This window comes from Staurois parvus, unplaced genomic scaffold, assembly GCF_062004578.1.
Source record: "Staurois parvus isolate SC_StPar_1 unplaced genomic scaffold, SC_StPar_1.0 ptg000549l, whole genome shotgun sequence".
Taxonomy (NCBI): Eukaryota; Metazoa; Chordata; class Amphibia; order Anura; family Ranidae; genus Staurois; species Staurois parvus.
In genome coordinates, this window is record NW_028318345.1 from 8,138,031 (window position 1) to 8,155,696 (window position 17,666).

The window sequence follows — 17,666 nt, forward strand, 5'->3', positions numbered from 1 at the left end:
ATTTATTGGGTAGAAAGTATTGCACGCACATGAAATAAATGAAAGCATGACAAACTATCCACAATAACCGTTAAGGGTATCTGTATATCACATGGAGCGAGCGTCTCACCCGATCATCCTGGCTGCATGCGAACGATATGTCACTTCTGGCGGGGGATATAAGGAGGATGCCTTATTACAGAATATGTCGTGTGGCCCCACCCTGACACAGGTTTTGTCACCTGACTTTATCAAAGTGTACCCTAGTCAGTGAATTTACCATTTAAAAAAGTATGGTATTGAGACAAAATATGAACACAGAAACAAAAGTGGTAAATTCCTGGCCAGATCCCTGCAACAGACCCACTCCAGCTTGACTGTACATGTCATACATGGCAAAGCAGGCAAACTTTAATGGAACACCCTAGATATTGCTTTGCAGTTCCATAATTACTTTGACACTACATGGCTCTAACTTCAACTGCACAGAACTATAAAAGCCTACAAGACATTTTTGGCCAAAACTTTGTGTGGACATTTAACTCCTTGTTTGACGACACATCTGCTGATCGTGGGTGCAATGCTTTGCAGGCTCCTAGTAAAAAAATAATAAAATTTTTTTACATGCAAAAATATGTGCATTTATTATTTTATTTTTCTAGCCTTTAATAGTAGGAATGATTTTGAAATATTGAAACTGATGTTCCTAAAATTACTGTTGGTGGACAAGTTTGATCCAGTTGTGTTTTAGTGTCAACAGAGTGTTCTGGATATTTGTCATCTGAGCAAATATTGATGTTAGTTAATATTTTCTAGGTGTTTTCTTTTTATGAGTTTGCTGGTAAATTAATATGAGGTCTGCAGCTGTAGCACTTACTGCTGCGTACACATTTTGTTTGTTATTTATATCACGATTTCTTTTAAATTGTGCAGTATTTGAGGGGAAAGCTTATATCAGTTACTGGATTGTTTCAGCAAAAAGAGAGTATTAGAACACCCCCATTTTTTCATTGAAATTTACTGGGTTTGACGTATCCATGTACTCTGAAAATAAAGCATAGAAGCATACAATTGGGCATAATAAAGAAATCATAGAATCATTTCCTTTAACAAAATGTAATCTAAATTTTTGACTCATCAAAGTAGCCACCTTTTGCAGATATAACGGTTGAAAACACTTGTGGAATTCTTTCTAAAACAGAAATCAAATATTATTTGAAAAGTTCTTCCCAACACTGTTGCAGAAGTTCCCACAAATATGTTGTTCTTGTAGGCTTTGCTATCATCCTCCTGTCCAGTTCATCCCAAACCAACTTGATGAAATTTAAGTCTGGAGACTGTGCTGGCCATTCAATGATTTGAAGCCTACTGTCTTATTTATTTCTTCTAATGTACTCCTGACACTACCTGGAGGTATGTTTTGGGTCATTATCTTGCTGTGAGATGAACCTCTGACCAACTAGGCGTATTCCAGAGGGTATTGCATGGCACTGCAAAATGCAGTGGTGGTAGTTTTTGGATCAGGGTGGCACTCACTCTGTACAAGTTACTGACTCTGGATCCAGCCAATAAGCTCCAGAACATCACACTCCTGCTCTGCTTGAAAGTGAGACTTGCTTACTTTGATCATTGTTAAGCTGTGCTTGAAGCTGTTGTCCTGTGAGCCGCCTGTCACACAAGTCATTGACTCTCAGAAACTTGTCTTCTGATTCTGTTGTGGCTTTGGGACTGCCAGACCTCCTCCTATCAGAGTTTCCTCCAGTTTCCAAGTGCCTGTTGATGGTTTAGGAAACTGTAGTCACGGTTACCTTGGCTTTATGTGCAATTTCTGTACAGGAAAGACACAAAAAAGTATTTTTCCTAACAAATTCATTCAATACCATGTGGCAAAAATGAATACATCCCAATGAAAGTCTTAGAAGCAAAGCTAAATTTTAGACAACAAAATCAATTAACCTGATTAACAAGAATTCAATTAAAGGTGAGTCTAATTATTCATTAAACAGGTGCCCAGCAGACAGTTGATTATAAAAGGGCATTACTGAACAAAGAAAACCCCTTCCCATTTCATGCTATCAGCAATGGCACCACATGGAAGAGAAATGTCACAAGGCCTGAGAAAGAAAATAATTTCTTTACACAAGAAAGTTGAAAGCTTTAAGACCAGCAAAGCTTTACTAATCAGTTAGAATACTGTAGCAAAAGTGATACAAAAATTTAACAAAGATGGAACTGCAACCATATCACAGAGACATCCAGGCCATCTACGGAAGTTAATATCTCAACAGAAGTGTCTTCTGATGAGAAGGTTGAAGGAAATAGCCATACAAGGTCACTGCAGTTAACTAAAGAGGTAGAAAACTGGGGTGATTGTTTCCCAGGACACAATGCGACGTACACTGCAGAGGAATGGCATGCATGGATATTGTCCATGAAAGAAGCTTCTCCTAAAGATCATGGACAAATAATCCCACTAGAATTTGCCAAAATCCATGCTGAAAAGCAGAAGACAACTGGGACTCTATTCTCTAGGTTGATGAGACCAAGATAAATGTTTTTGGAACTGATGGCTTCAGAACTGTATGGCGTTGCAAAGGTGAGGAGTACAAAGAAAAATACATGGTGCCTACAGTGAAACATGGTGGAAGCAGTGTCCTTCTGTGGGGCTGCATGAGTACTGCTGGTGTCGGGTGGCTGCATTTCATTGATGGTATCATGAATTCACAGATGTACTGCTCTATATTGAAAGAGAAGATGCTACCATCACTCCGTGCCCTTGGTCGTCATTCACTTTTCCAGCATGACAATGATCCAAAACATTCGTCTAAGACCTCTGTTGCATTTCTGAACAAGAACAGGAGAAATTGATTCAGTGGCCAAGTATGTCTCCTGATCTGAACCCAATCGAACACCTATGAAGAATTCTGAAGAGACAAGTTGAGCATCACTCTCCATCCAGCATCCAGGCTCTAAAAGAGGTCATCCTTGATGAATGGAAAAAGATAGATGTTGCAATATGTCGCCAACTTGTTCATTCCATGCCTAGAAGACTTGGCGCTGTCCTTACAAATCATGGAGGTCATACGAAATACTAGATGTAGTAGTTTTGTTGTGGGGTGTATTAATTTTTGCATCAACTAATTTGCATAAAAGTGAAGATTTTGTAATCTAAGTTATATTATTAACTTCACTTTCATGTGCCAAGCTAAACAAATATTTTATAAAACTCAATTTTGTCAAAATTTTGGAAATTGTTCTTGTGTTCTTTGAGATATTGATTAAAATCTTACTTTTCAAAAGAGGTGTACAGACTTCTGAGAAAATCAGTAAGCCAATCACTCAAGCTAGAAATTACATGTTCAGGTGGCGTTCTGTACACCATCTGTGTACAGAACGCCTCCAGGTTGCCATATTGCATTGCATTTTTCAGAGAATTACAGCGCTGCAGATTGAAAAGGAAAGGTAAATTTTAATAACATTCAATTACAATATGACTTGAGTCACAGTTGTATATGCTATATATTTTTTTCTGTTTATTTGCTAATTTTCTTCTCACAAAAGTGGGGTTGCCCTTTAAACTTCAATAAAAACCGGAAAAATGGGTGCGTTCTAAAACTTTTGACTAGTAGTGTATATAAACTTATGACACATATCGCTGGACGACATACAGTATATTTTGATAAAGCGCGTAGAAATGATAAATGTACAAGCATGATTTCCAAAGTTGCAGTGTTGCAATTTACACAAAGATCTTGATTCGAGTCATGAAGTTATTATATAACTTCATGAAAAGAAGCTATGAAAACAAACTCTGCCCCTCAAATAGCATCTGGTGCTGTAACAGCCTTTCCATGTTTACAAAAAGAAAAAAATACAATTATGTTCCAAATGAACTACGGAAGTGTTGTTACAAAAACAATAATATTGGATTTGCACTAAGCTTTCAATGATCTGAATACAGATGTTCTGGCATTGACTGGAAAGCTAAATGTACCAAAATAAAATGTTTAAACCATTTAATCCTCAAGAAGCGTATATATAACCACATTTCAGAACTATTTACTGGATCTGTATCGAGTATATTACATGGAGGAGGTAAATTGTTCTCTTGGCTTTATGAAGCAGTTTGATCTTTGTGTCATATTTAATTTTTGATAAATTGCGTAACAGAAGTAGAACTAAATCAGTTGTGATCTAAAATGTATTTAAAAGCAAATTGCAGTTGTTGCAATGTCATGGAATGAGGTAATTGAACTCCATTCCAAGAGCGAACTTAAGGTGTTCTGTAAGTGTGCCAGTATCAGTATGTTAATACATATAGTCTGAAGTCTGAGTCTGAAGTAGGCCACAGTGCCCCATCCCCAAACTATATACAATATCCACAAAAAAGTATAAAAAGTTGGAATTTTTCAGGCACCAACAAAAGCAAAAATGATAGAGACAAAGTGAACAGTTGTATTGAATGTTACATAAAACCATGACAAGAACAAGGCTGCTAAAGGTATTTTTGACACTGCTACTGCTTTTTGTTAAACCACTGGTCTAACAAATTGTAGTGTTAAAAATATCTTTACCAGCCTTGTTCTTATCATGGTTTTATCTAACATTCAATAAAATTGTTTTATATCTATATGATTTTGGATTTTTTTTTGTTGCCTGAAAAAAATCTAAATTTTTGGGACTTTTTTGTGGGTATTGAGTACCTGTATGTTATCTGTATGTATGTATGTATGTATGTATGTATGTTAGACTTCATTTTTGATGGATGATGGTGTTGCAGTGAGGGACAGATATCTGGCTGCAGTTGGTTCACACTAGTCACTGTTGGGCAAAGATCAGAGATACCGTGAGCTGGCTGGCAATGTTTTGTGAGTGTGTGTAAACTGTGTGCAAAGGCTGAAAATTACTCAGTTAGCTGTACTGGATCTCTCTCCTCACAGACAATGGCAGTGAACAGGATCCACTGGTGTGGCGGTGATCAGGGACACTGTATGAACAAGGACACTGTATGAACAAGGACACTGTACAGTGATCAGGGACACTGGCTGGGCTACTGTATGGTGATCAAGGACACTGGGCCACTGTATGGCGATCAGGGACACTGGCTGGGCCGTTGTGCGGTGATCAGGGACACTGACTGGGCCGCTGTGTGGCGATCAGGGACATTCGCTAGGCCACTGCAGTGATTAGAGACACTGCTGGACCACTGTGTGGCGGTCAGGGACACTGCTGGACCACTGTGTGGCGATCAGGGACGCTGCTGGGCCACTGTGTGGCGATCAGGGAAACTGCTGGGCCACTGCGGCGATCAGGGAAACTGCTGGGCCACTGCGGTGATCAGGGCCACTGCGGTGATCAGGGACACTGCGGCGATCAGGGACACTGCTGGACCACTTGTACGGCGATCAGGGAAACTGCTGGGCCACTACGGCAATCAGGGAAACTGCTGGGCCACTGCGGCAAGCAGGGACACTGCTGGGCCACTGCGGCAATCAGGGCCACTGCGGCAAGCAGGGCCACTGCTGGGCCACTGCGGCAATCAGGGACACTGCTGGGCCAATGCGGCAATCAGGGCCACTGTGGCAATCAGGGACACTGCTGGGCCACTGCAGCAATCAGGGACACTGCTGGGCCACTGTGGCAATCAGGGACACTGCTGGGCCACTGCGGCAATCAGGGACACTGCTGGGCCACTGCGGCAATCAGGGACACTGCTGGGCCACTGCGGCAATCAGGGACACTGCTGGGCCACTGCGGCAATCAGGGACACGGCTGGGCCACTGCAGCAATAAGGGGCAGTGCTGGGCCACTGCGGCAATCAGGGACACTGCTGGGTCACTGTGCGGTGATCAGGGACCCTGCTGGGCCACAGTGCAGTGATTAGGGAAACTGCTGGGCCACTGTGGCAATCAGGGACATTGTGGCGATCAGGGACACTGCTGGACCACTTGTACGGTGATCAGAGACACTGCTGGGAAACTGCGGTGATCAGGGACACTGCTGGGCCACTGTGGCAATCAGGGACACAGCTGGGCCACTGTGCAGCGATCAGGGACACTGCTGGGCCACTTGTGTGGCAATCAGGAACACTTCTGGTGATCAGGGACACTGTGGCAATTAGGGACACTGCTGGGCCACTTGTGGTCTTCTTGCTTTGGCTATCTGCTCCTTCTCCTCTCACAGACAGAACTCCGTGTGAGGAGAAGGAGCCGGAAGCTGCACCATGCAGCTTCTGTTGACAGTTAGACTGTGTCCTTATTGGACATTTACTGATTTAATTGGTCCTGTACCATGTCACGTGATCCGCCGTGTCTCGCGATTGCCGGGCTCGTAGGTGCGCGCTCTAGGAGCCGCACACAAGTCTCAGATGCAGGACACTGTTTAGAAACGGCAATCCACTCCTGAAGGTGTCCCATCCAGCTGTTTATATACAGTGGCTGGACGGGCAGTGGTTAAGGGAAAAAAGATGTCCAAACCTGCCTGGCCTTATGTGAAAAAGTAATTGCTCCTAAACCTGATAACTGGTTGTGCCACCAATTAAGCATTCGCGATAACTGACAATGAATTTTTCACATCACTGTGGAGGAATTTTGGCCCACACTTTGCAGAATTGTTTTAACTAAGCCACATTGGAGGGATTTCGAGCATGAACAGCCTATTTAAGGTCATGCCACAGCATCTCAATCAGATTTAAGTCCAGACTTTGACTAAACCACTTAAAAACCTTCATTTAGTTTTTTTTGAGCCATTCAGAGGTGGACTTGCTGGTGTGTTTTGGATAATTGTCCTGCTGCATAACCCAAGTGTGCTTGAGTTTTAGGTCACAAACTGAAGGTCGGATATTCCCCTGCAGGATTTTCTTGTACAATTCATAATTCCTGGTTCCACCAATTATGGCAAATCGTTCAGGTCCTGAAGCTGCAAAGCAGCCCCAGACCATCACACTGCCACCACCATGTTTGATCGCTGGTATGATGTTCTTTTTATGAAATGCTGTGTTAGTTTTACACCAGATGTAATGGGACGCACACCTTCTAAAAATTTAAACTTTTGTTTCATCAGTCCATAGAATATTTGCCCAAAAGTCTTGGAGATAATCAAAATGTTTTTTGGCAAATGTGAGACAGGCCTTTGTGTTCTTTTTGGTCAACAGTGGCTTTCGCCTTGGAACGCTCCCCTGGATGCCATTTTTGCCCAGTCTCTTTTTCTTTTTCTATTGTCGAACCATGAACACTGACTTTAGGCAAAAGAGGCCTGTAGTTCCTTAGATGTCATCCTGGGTTCTTTTATGACCTCCTGAATGAGGCATCTTTATGCTCTTGGAGTGTTTTGTTTCTCATCTGTTTGTGAATTTCTTTAGATCGTGACATGATGTGTTGTGTTTTGAGATCTTTTAGCGTGCTCCAGTTTGTCAGACAGCTTCTATTTAAGTGAGTTCTTAATTCAACAGTTCTGGCCATGATCAGGCCTGGGTGTGGCAAGTGAAATTTAACTCAGCTTTCCAGAAAATGTGGTTAATCATAGTTTATTCATGATTTAGTAAGGGGGAAGGGGGAAATTACTTTTTCATATAGGGCCAGGCAGGTTTGGACAGCTTCTTTCTCTTAATAAAAATTGTATGATGATCTGAATCATCTAATTTTGAAAAATATGCAAAAAATAAGAAACAGGAAAGGGGCAAACACCATTCCACAGCGCTGTGTGTGTGTGGTTTTTTTTTCTCTAACAGTGATTTAAGACCACATCCTCAACTTTTTATTGCTTCCTGTGTCCTGAACAGGGAGTAAATGGAAAAATGCTTCACAAGGAAGACTTCTCCATACTGCCTGCCTAGATGAGAGGGATCAGCTAGAACGGGAAGAGTTGAGCATTTTCATTTTTTCGGGTCACTGACAACATTGCAAATATCTTGAAAAAATGTGTTCTATGCAGAATATGTAACCTTTACCCACTCTGTCCAAAACCAAAGAAAAATTTTGTCACCTTCATCTATGTTATTTTGCTTGGTGTAAAAAGGTGGGTTGTGGTAAATTTAGATGGCACAGTAACACTTTGTGGAGCTAAAGTGAACTGAACAGGTGCTATACAGGAAAACCACAGTGCTGATTCAAGGCAAGTAGTCCCAGAATACATTTTGGTTCATTACATGGAAAAAAAAATACTTTTTTTTATGGCTTTCTGGTTGTGCATACCGAGGTACCATCAAGACAGATGAACACAGCAGTGTGGGTGGATATTCAGATAGTGTTTGTGCCCAGGGATGACAGACCAAGATTAATAAACAGGACACGTGTTACATGCATAGTACATTATGCAATAGGGTTGATTTACTAAAACTGGGGAGTGCAAAATCTGGTGCAGTTCTGCAGATAAACTAATCAGCTTCAAGTTTTTGGGGTTTTTTTTGTCAAAACTTAATTGAACAAGCTGAGGTTAAAAGCTTATTGGCTACCATATAGAGCTGCACCAGATTTTGCACTTACCTGTTTTCATAAATCAACCCCATTTTGTAACAAAAACAGAGAGTGGGAGGGGGTTTACAAGCTGTTAACCACAAAACACCGATATGGCTGGATTAGGTATAAACAGAAAGGAAACAACTCGGAAAAGTCCTGGCACGCTCCCTTCAGATGAGTATAAACATTTATACACAGATGGCTGAGTATTCTAACCATTGAACCAAGATTTTATTATATTTAGAGGGACAGCCTTTGTGTGTGTAGATATTAGCTTTTTGTAGAGGAGAGTAAAATTTATATCAAACCACGACTGACATGTAGGGGGAAGTGCCTGCATCCAATTGCAAGGTGTCACTTTTCTTACACTAAAGATAGTTTCATGCAGAAACATCATATATTTATCAACTTCAGGAAAAGGGAAAAGACCAAGTAAGCATTGTTTAGAATTCAGGGTCAACAGGAAACCCATTTGGTCATGCAGAAATCAGACCTTCTGAAGCCAAAATTCCTGAATTACTGGGCATGCCCATAATAAGTGATAACTACAAGATATGTTAGAGCAGAGCAGGCAAAGTGGGCTATAGGTGGGAAGGTATCTGGAAATTCGAATGAGGGTCAGGTAGGCCCTCTGTAGAATTTACAACTGTGTTAGATGGTCCGAGACCCTTGGGGAGACTAACTTGCAGTAATCCAGTATTCCTCCCATTCCATATCGTCCAGGCCCCTCAAGGCAGGTTTTAATTTGGTAGGCTATTTTAGTGGCAGAGGGTGTGAGTAGGATATTGTATAGGGTTGACATTTTTTTTGGAGTCAGAGCCATGGATCACCTCAGAAAGGGGAGTTGATGACAGTACTGAGTATTTCTCTGGGAACTGAGTGCGTACAGCATTCCAAAGCTGAAAGCATTGCAATAACATATAATTGAGTAGTCCCAGGATGCATTTTTACCCCCTATTATCTCTACAGCATTGCATCTGGCGCTTCACTGAATAAATGTTGTACCTGTTAGTATATATGGGTTAACCTTGCTGTGCTACCTTGGTAACATACATACAGGACTAGGTAGACTCATACACGCCATTTCACAAATGTATTTAACCTTCACATCAGTCTGCTTTCTTAGACTAGTCTATGATAAAGTGGAAGAAAGAAAAGTGGGGTCGTGTCTTCTTGCAGCTAACAATGTGTTACATTTCTGAAAACATAAAAAATATAAACTATAATGCATAGCTGGTACCTGAGGCTAACAACCCTCTGAACTGCTTGCTGCTACAAAAAGGATTTGCAAAAGCAGGCATGGGGAATCAAATTTTAAACTCACAAAACCTGTACTATTTTTCCTGTAAATTAATTGCTTTAGAGGTTTGTGGTAAAGACCACAAGCATATTATTCTTACTACAACTGGATTCATTGTCTTCATGTCAAATAATTTAGAGAAATAAAAAAGTTAATGTTATGTTTCAGATCACCACAGATCTACGGCAGCGCTGTACAGACAGTCACACTGGAACCTCAGCGTCAGCACCTATGGCTGCTGGGATTATAGCCCTTGCACTAGAAGCCAAGTAAGTATTGCAGATTCTGGCCTGACAGTGTATTAAGCTATATAAAAATGTAAAAAACTGTGTAATGTCCATTAGATTAGCCATTTATTGAGTACTAAAACAACGGATATAATGACAAAGAAAATGGCTATTTTTCTTAATAATTCTTAAACACTTCAATTAAAAAATCCACTGAATACTTTTTATTCCATTTACAGCGTAAAGTCCAACACCATCTATTTTAATTCTGTAGTATTGCTGGCAACTTGAATCACATTTGGCCTTATTATATCTTTTGGGGATCCCAGTGGTGATATCCCCACAGAAATGTACCGTTCTAGCCAATTGTCACAGCTTTTATGCAGCCAATTTATATCACACTCCCCAACTAAATTCAGAATATTGTAGAAAACACAATTAAATGAGGATTTCAGAACCTTTACTAGGGCCTTGTCAGCAGAACACAGTATAGCAGAACTGAATCCTCTCAGTGATGTAAGAAGACAGTGAGTAATTTAGCCCACTCACCCTGCAATTTTATATTGGCATTTTGTAGCAGAAGCTACTGTGAATCACGTCATTTTAAATATAACAAACGTTTCAAGTGGCAAAGTGTGAATCCATTGGATGTGTCTGCTAGGACCACTGGCTGTTTGGATCTATTTCTCTCTCACTAAGGGGCTGAATGAGTTAGCTCCACAATTTCCACAAAGTTTTCTGCATTACAATGTAACCACTGTGCTTCCACATTGGGAATCCGCAGTGATCTTGCAGAAGAGCAGGGGTCACCTACTGCAACAGAAATTCAGTTGTTATATGAAATTAATAATTTATTCAACTGTTCACTTGCAAAAATATTCCTGATGCATTAATTCCTGTTTATTTAAACCCAAGTTGACCGTTTAGAGTGCATGACGCAAAGTAATGCAACATAAGAGGAAAATGCTTTATAAAAGTGAAAGGAAAACTTTGACTTTGGGTGTTGATGCCCTGCAATATTTCATAAAAATTACTCTTTGCCATATATCCTTATACTCCAATTATGTTGACTAAATTTGCAGAAAATTACTGGAAAATGTATTTTTCAGATTTTTCTCAACTAAGTTATACCTATACTTATACTAAAAAGAATTATATACAGTAGATCTGTTTTCAAATGAAGCTGGAAGTTTCCCCTACCCCCCCCCCCAAAAAAAAAATATATAATTTTTAGGACAGACTACTAAGGTGAAAACTTATCTCACAGAAAAACAACTCAGAAAATACAAAAAAAAATAACTCTGTTCCCTATAGAGAAAAAAGACCATGGTTTTGAAGTGGTTAAGCAAAGAATGCATATTCACCTTATAAATAAGAGTGCATGTTCATCTTATAAATTCATCTTATAAATAAGAGCGTGCATGGTATTGCATTTATTTTTGGCATTAAAAAATTGCCTGGCTTTCACTGTACCTCATAGCAATACAGTGTGAGGAAGGGGTGTAATGTAATCAGCGGCTTTATGAAATTGCCTTTGTAAGATATTTATTTTATGTGAATATTATTTTACTTCAAAAGCTAATTTGTTTACAGTTTTATTATTGGAATAAACATGTCAGCACTGTAAGCATAATTATTACTGGAATTTTTCTTTCTCAGTATCTGACTTTCAATTTTCACTGTATGTACAAGCTATGAGAAAAACTTTGCAAATTCTTAGTAATTATCTGAATATCTACATTAACCACCTGCCGACCGCAGATAGCCGAATGACGGCTACACTGCGGCCCGCCAGTTCTGGGAGGGTGTCATATGACGTCCTCCCAGAACGCGCTCTCCTACGGACACAGCTGATCACTTGATGTGGTAAAAGGCCAATCACAGCGGCCTTTTACCACGTGATCAGCTGTGTCCAATGACACGCTGATCACCGGGAAATGCAATTGCCGGTTCTCGGCTGCACTTTTGCGTGAGGAAAGTGCTGCCGAGAACTGGCAGTTATCAGAGCAGGGATCGGCACCGATCATCAGGGCACTGATGATCGGTGCCCAGCAGTGCCACCCACCAGTTCCGCCCACCTGTGCCCAGCAGTGCGCCCACCTGTGCCCAGCAGTGCGCCCACCTGTGCCCAGCAGTGCGCCCACCTGTGCCACACACCTGTGCGCATAAGTGCCACCTACCTGTGCCCAGCAGTGCCACCCACCTGTGCCCAGCCACATGTGCCCACCAGTGCCCATCAGTGCAGCCTAGCAGTGCTGCCAGTCAGTGCCCAGCAGTTGTGCCAGTCAATGCCTAGCAGTGCCGGCAGTCAGTGCCCGGCAGTGATGCCAGTCAGTGCCACCTATCAGTGCTGTCTATCAGTGCCACCTATCAGTGCCACCTCATTAGTGCTGCCTATCCGTGCCACCTCATTAGTGCTGCCTATCAGTGCTGCCTATCAATTCCCATCAGTGCTGCTTATCAGTGCCCATCAGTGCCGCCTATTAGTGCCCATCAGTGCCGCCTATTAGTGCCCATCAGTGCTGCCTCATCAACGCACATCAGTGAAGGAGAAAAATTACCTGTTTGAAACATGTTATAATAGAAACAAAGAAACTTTTTTTTTTCCAAATTTTTTGCTATTTTTTTTGTTTATAGCGCAAAAAGTAAAGTACCCAGCGACGATTAAATGCCACCAAAGGAAAGCTCTATTTGTGAGAAAAAAATTTATAAAAATGTCATATGGGTACAATCTTGCATGACCGCGCAATTATCATTCAAAGTGCAACAGCGCTGAAAGCTGAAAATTGACCTGGTAAAGAAGGGGGTATAAGTGCCCAGTAGGCAAGTGGTTAATGGTCTCTGAGTTATATTCTGATCTTCGCTGACACCTGTAGCTTGTAAATGAGCAGTTAGTTTATGTGAATTCAGCTGCCATGTGCTGCTCGTCACCGCTCACCTGCACGGCTGTCAAATGAGGACCAGCAGCTGTGTCCATGCAGCTGCTGTGTCCCAGTAGAAATGAATGGGCTTCCAGCATTCAGCATCTCACAATAACAAGGTGCTCATTCACAAGCTATGGGTGTCAACGTCTTATCTGTAAGATGCCATAAGCAAACATTTTAGATTACTATTATGATACAGCAGGTTCATTGCTAGAATTGTGTAAGACCTAGGGCATCCGGAGGAGAACAATGATGTGGTGCATGTAGTACACAATGGGGATAAGTGTGTGTGGCTAATTGCAACAGTGGAAGGCAGAACTATGGCATGGTATAGGAATTAAAGTGTGTAGCACACAGGGTCTGGAGTATGTACAGCAGAGAGTACTGGGGTCAAGAAATTGAGCAGGAGTGAGAAGTATGTACAGAGTGAAGACGTCTGTAATACAAAAAGTGCACTGGCCAGGAGTATGAAACATAAAGACAGCAGGGTTCTGGAGTGTGTAAAGCACAGGATGCAGGGATTTGGATTATAAAACCTATAGAGTGCAAGGGTCAGGTGTATATAATGCACAGACTGTAAAGTGTCTGAAGTGTGTAAAGCACAATGTATAGGGGCTAGGAGTAAGGCACAAAGTGCTGGGTCAGGATAATAGAAGTCACAGGATACAGGGGTCATGCACAGAAGTCAGCAGTACATAACAGAGTTCAGGGGTCAGAAGTTCATAATGCATGTTCAGTTTCATGTTTCTTGAGAACATAACACACACAGGGTTTAGGAGTATGGAGTATGTAACACACATAGCTACACTCCATCAATACCCCCTCCCCTTTCCCATTTCCAGCAGAAATTTCCTCTGCAAGCCAACATCCTCCCTGAGCATAATCCCCCCAATACAATTTCTTACCTCCACTAAGCTTAAAATTAACCACCAAATTTAAATTGCCCCCAGACTGAATTCTTCCCTCTCTCCTTTCCTGAAATGTACTCACAAACCTGAGATGCAGCTGCACCCAGCAAAGTGAGGGGATTCTCCCATGTTTCCCCTTGGCTTAGTCGTTTGATACTTCACAGCTGAAAAGGAGCTTTCCTTGGCTCTGTATTGCACATTGCTGCTCTAATTTGAGGTCTAAAAGACCCTATGTGGGGATGGAAGCAGGCAGCTGACTGACTGAAAAAAATTGGGAGGTCACTGCCTTGGGACCCAAGGCACGAATTAATGTATCTGTGGCATGTGAGTACCAAACACAAGCAAGGCCCATGTTATACAAACAAATGGTTTAAAAAACCAAAGTAATTAATGTAGATAAATGTAACCTTCTAGGATACTGCAGTTTGGTCTGACCTGTCATAATTTAAAAGCATACTTTTTGGTAACCTGCTTTCCCTAACAGAATTTTATGGACATTGTACATTTTCCAGGCATAAATGATTTCAGAGAGCATCATGTCAAATCTGATAAGATAGGAAAGTGTTGAACTAAAAAATTCTTAAGGCTGTTTCATAGGAGCGGCAGTGCTTACCGCTCCCTAAAAATCAATCCACCTCCTGAATGTTTTTGTTTTTATTCCCAAGGGAGATATTGTATTAAAATACTGCAATGCAGCTGTGAATCAAGCATTTGGCTAGTAATTGTGGCGCATTCCCATTGACCTCTGCTGGTCGAGTTAAAGATGTAGTGGTGGCGAAGCAAAGAATCGTGGCTATGGCATGTTCCCTATCCAGCTGTAATGTTAGAATTTAGGTGGGTGGTTGGGGACAGTAAAACTACTGCTCAGCCAACTGTTTATAATGTACCCACCCCCATGTGAAAGAGCCCTTAGTTCATAGCCAGGCAGAAGTAATAAAAATAGAAGAAATTATGTAAGTTACAGTATGTAGTGTTGCTCCTTTTTCCAGTAGTTAATGACCTACAAAGATCAATTCATGGACTACAATTCGACAGGTGATAAAACACCCTATAATAATAGCTAAAGATTTGTGGAATGACTTGCACTGGCAAATATGCTGTGTTCATGAGTCCACCAAAAGCAATGAACGGCAGCAGAATTGTCAGTGAGAATGCCGGATCGTTCAACAAACTTTGCTGCTCATTTAAAGTTTGCCACCTGGATGTTTCATGATACTATTGAAAAAATGTTCTGTGGATAGATAGGGCGAAATTAACTTTTTGGTAAATGTGAACAGTGCTGTATTTGGAAAAACCACACACCAACAGTAAAACTTATATAAAGATATACCGTACTCAAAGTGGGATATATTAAAAGTGGGATCATGCAATAAAACTGTGATTCAAAATGCAATAATTAAGGAGCTTAATAGATACAATAGAAACAGAAGGCCTCGTGCAAACAGACACTTAGCAGCTCTTGGTCTGGGGTGTACAGAAGCATAAAATCCGCACCCCTTGCATACAGCCCCCAATACAAGTGAATCACCATACTCAGCTGTGCTTAGGTAAACACTAATGGCTTCTGCATCAGTGTTTATCGGCAAAAGCGTAAGTGGGAGAAGCATTGTAAACGCTGATGCAGAAATGTTTTTTTTTTTTGCACCAGCACACAGGAGCTGCTAAGTACCTGCATACATGAAACCATATTCTTTTTTTATTATTATTATTAACATTATTACCTACATCAAAATAAGGTTACATTTAGAGGACTATATATGCAGAAATCCAGAGGTTTCATGGTGGTTCACAAACCTTTTTTATGACTGTAAGTAGGTGTATTATCAGTATTTTCTCATTGTTTTACATGATATTATCTCACTTATGTGTATTACCACATATTTATATGTGTAGAGCTGATCAAATAATTTTTTATCATTCTGCTGTGCAGAGTAGTATGCTCAGTTTTTAAAGACATGCTCCCCTATCCCTTTTTTAATGGGTCACTATAACATTAATGTTTATAAATACACATATGTGGGTGATAATTTGTTAAGGTGTTCAAAAAATAGCTTTCAATCATTGATTAGAAGAAATAGGACCACCTAAGTGGTTTTTTTATCCAGCAGACCTACAATGGTTGTGTATGCTCGAAAAACCTTTTCAAGTAGACCTACAGTATACAATGGTACAGTTGTGTGTGCACGCTAATACCTAGGTGGCGCTGGGACAAGGTCTTCCAGTGCCCAGGGCAAAGATGCCAAACTATGCACATTTCCCAGGTGGACACGGGGTTAATAGCACTTCACTTTGAGCCACAGCATATGTAATTTATTAATTTAATAGTGTAAATTCTGTCCCACAATAAAATACAAGACTGACAATGATGAAGAAACAAATGCATTAGTGCAAGGAAAAAATGTTCCTACATCAGTGGTGTCACTGAATCGAAAAAATGCCCCTGGTGTCGGCAGTGTCACTGGTTGTGACTGGTCAAGGAAAAATGCCCCTGCATGAGTAGTGTCACTAGACAAGTGAGGGTAAATGGAATAAATTGAAATTTCCACCATAGCAGAAATAGAGGGGAAATCCTCCATTAGAGACACTTGTTCCTGTGACAGTGGTCTGAGAGAGATTCCTCACACACAATTATTCTTACTTTCTGTTGAGTCTGTTGGACAAGAAGTGAAAGTAAATCACTGCAATGAGACACTGTGGTTTTAACACTCCACCTTTCCTATCCAAAATAAAAAAGAAAAACTTTTGCCCTTAGATGAAAAAAAAAATGATCCTTAACTAATTGCCCTCCAAAGGATTTACCTCCCTTCCTGACCAGGCCATTTTGTGCAATACGGCTCTGCATTACTTTAACTGACAATTGCATGGTCATGCAACACTGCACCCAAATTAAATTTATGTCTTTTTTTCCCCACAAATAGAGCTTTCTTTTGGTGGTATTTTATCGCCTCTGTGTTTTTTTTGCGCTATAAAAAAATCGCCAATTTTGAGAGAAAAAAAACAGTATTTTTGACTTTTTGCTATTAAACATGTCCAGTAAAAAAAATCAAATTTTGTCATAAATTTAGGCCAAATTTATTCAGCTACATGTCTTTGCTAAAAAAAAATCCTAATATGTGTAAATTGATTGGTTTACGTGAAAATTATAGTGTCTACAAATGGCAGTATAGATACTGGATTTTTTTTTTATAGTAGTAATGGCGGCGATCAGCGACTTATATTGGAACTGCGGCAGGAATTCTGACACTTGGGGGGAACTAACTGTCACTGACATCCCTAGTGACACCAATACAGTGATCAGTGCTAATAAAAAGCACTGACACTGTACTAATGGCACTGAGCAGGAAGGGGATAAAATCTGCGGCGATTTAAAGGGCTGTGTGCTGTTTCTCTGTGTGCTGTTTGTGCGCAGGAGCTGACAGGGGAGAGATCTGTATTGTTTACATACAGGTCTCTCCCTCATCAGTGATATACGGCGATTGCTGGATGCCAGCGGGGATTACCGACCCGCACCCGGTGATCGACAGGTGAGGCAGCCAGTGGCAGCACGGGCAGAGCACACGCGTGTTCCGTGCACCCCCCCACCTGGAGATGCAAAATCATGTATAGATACGTGATTTTGCACACCCCTGCTGCCCTGTAACAGTATTTCTGCTATAGGGTGATGAGAAAGCGGTTGAAATTGAGTTGGAACAAAACATGGTAGTTATAAAAAAAATATAGCTCATGAGAGAGATATGAGGGCTGCCATTGATGGCCTTCTTCTGTAAATGCTAGTTGCCTGACTGTTGATGTTTCTGTGTCACAGATCAGGAGGAAACATAGCATTTGAAAGTTGGAAAGCTCTGTGTTTAGCATTCTCAAGAGAGATCAGC

General features: G+C 41.0%; 1 protein-coding gene across 2 annotated transcripts in view; it reads left to right on the forward strand.

The window, feature by feature from the left end:
• Window positions 1-17,666, forward strand: part of PCSK5 (proprotein convertase subtilisin/kexin type 5) — a 670,507-nt gene that overhangs the window by 359,372 nt on the left and 293,469 nt on the right. For both annotated transcript variants that reach the window (XM_089691090.1, XM_089691088.1), the window contains exon 9: window positions 9,904-10,004. In XM_089691090.1, the coding sequence (XP_089547216.1) occupies window positions 9,904-10,004 (101 nt within the window). The remainder of the gene's footprint in view (window positions 1-9,903; window positions 10,005-17,666) is intronic.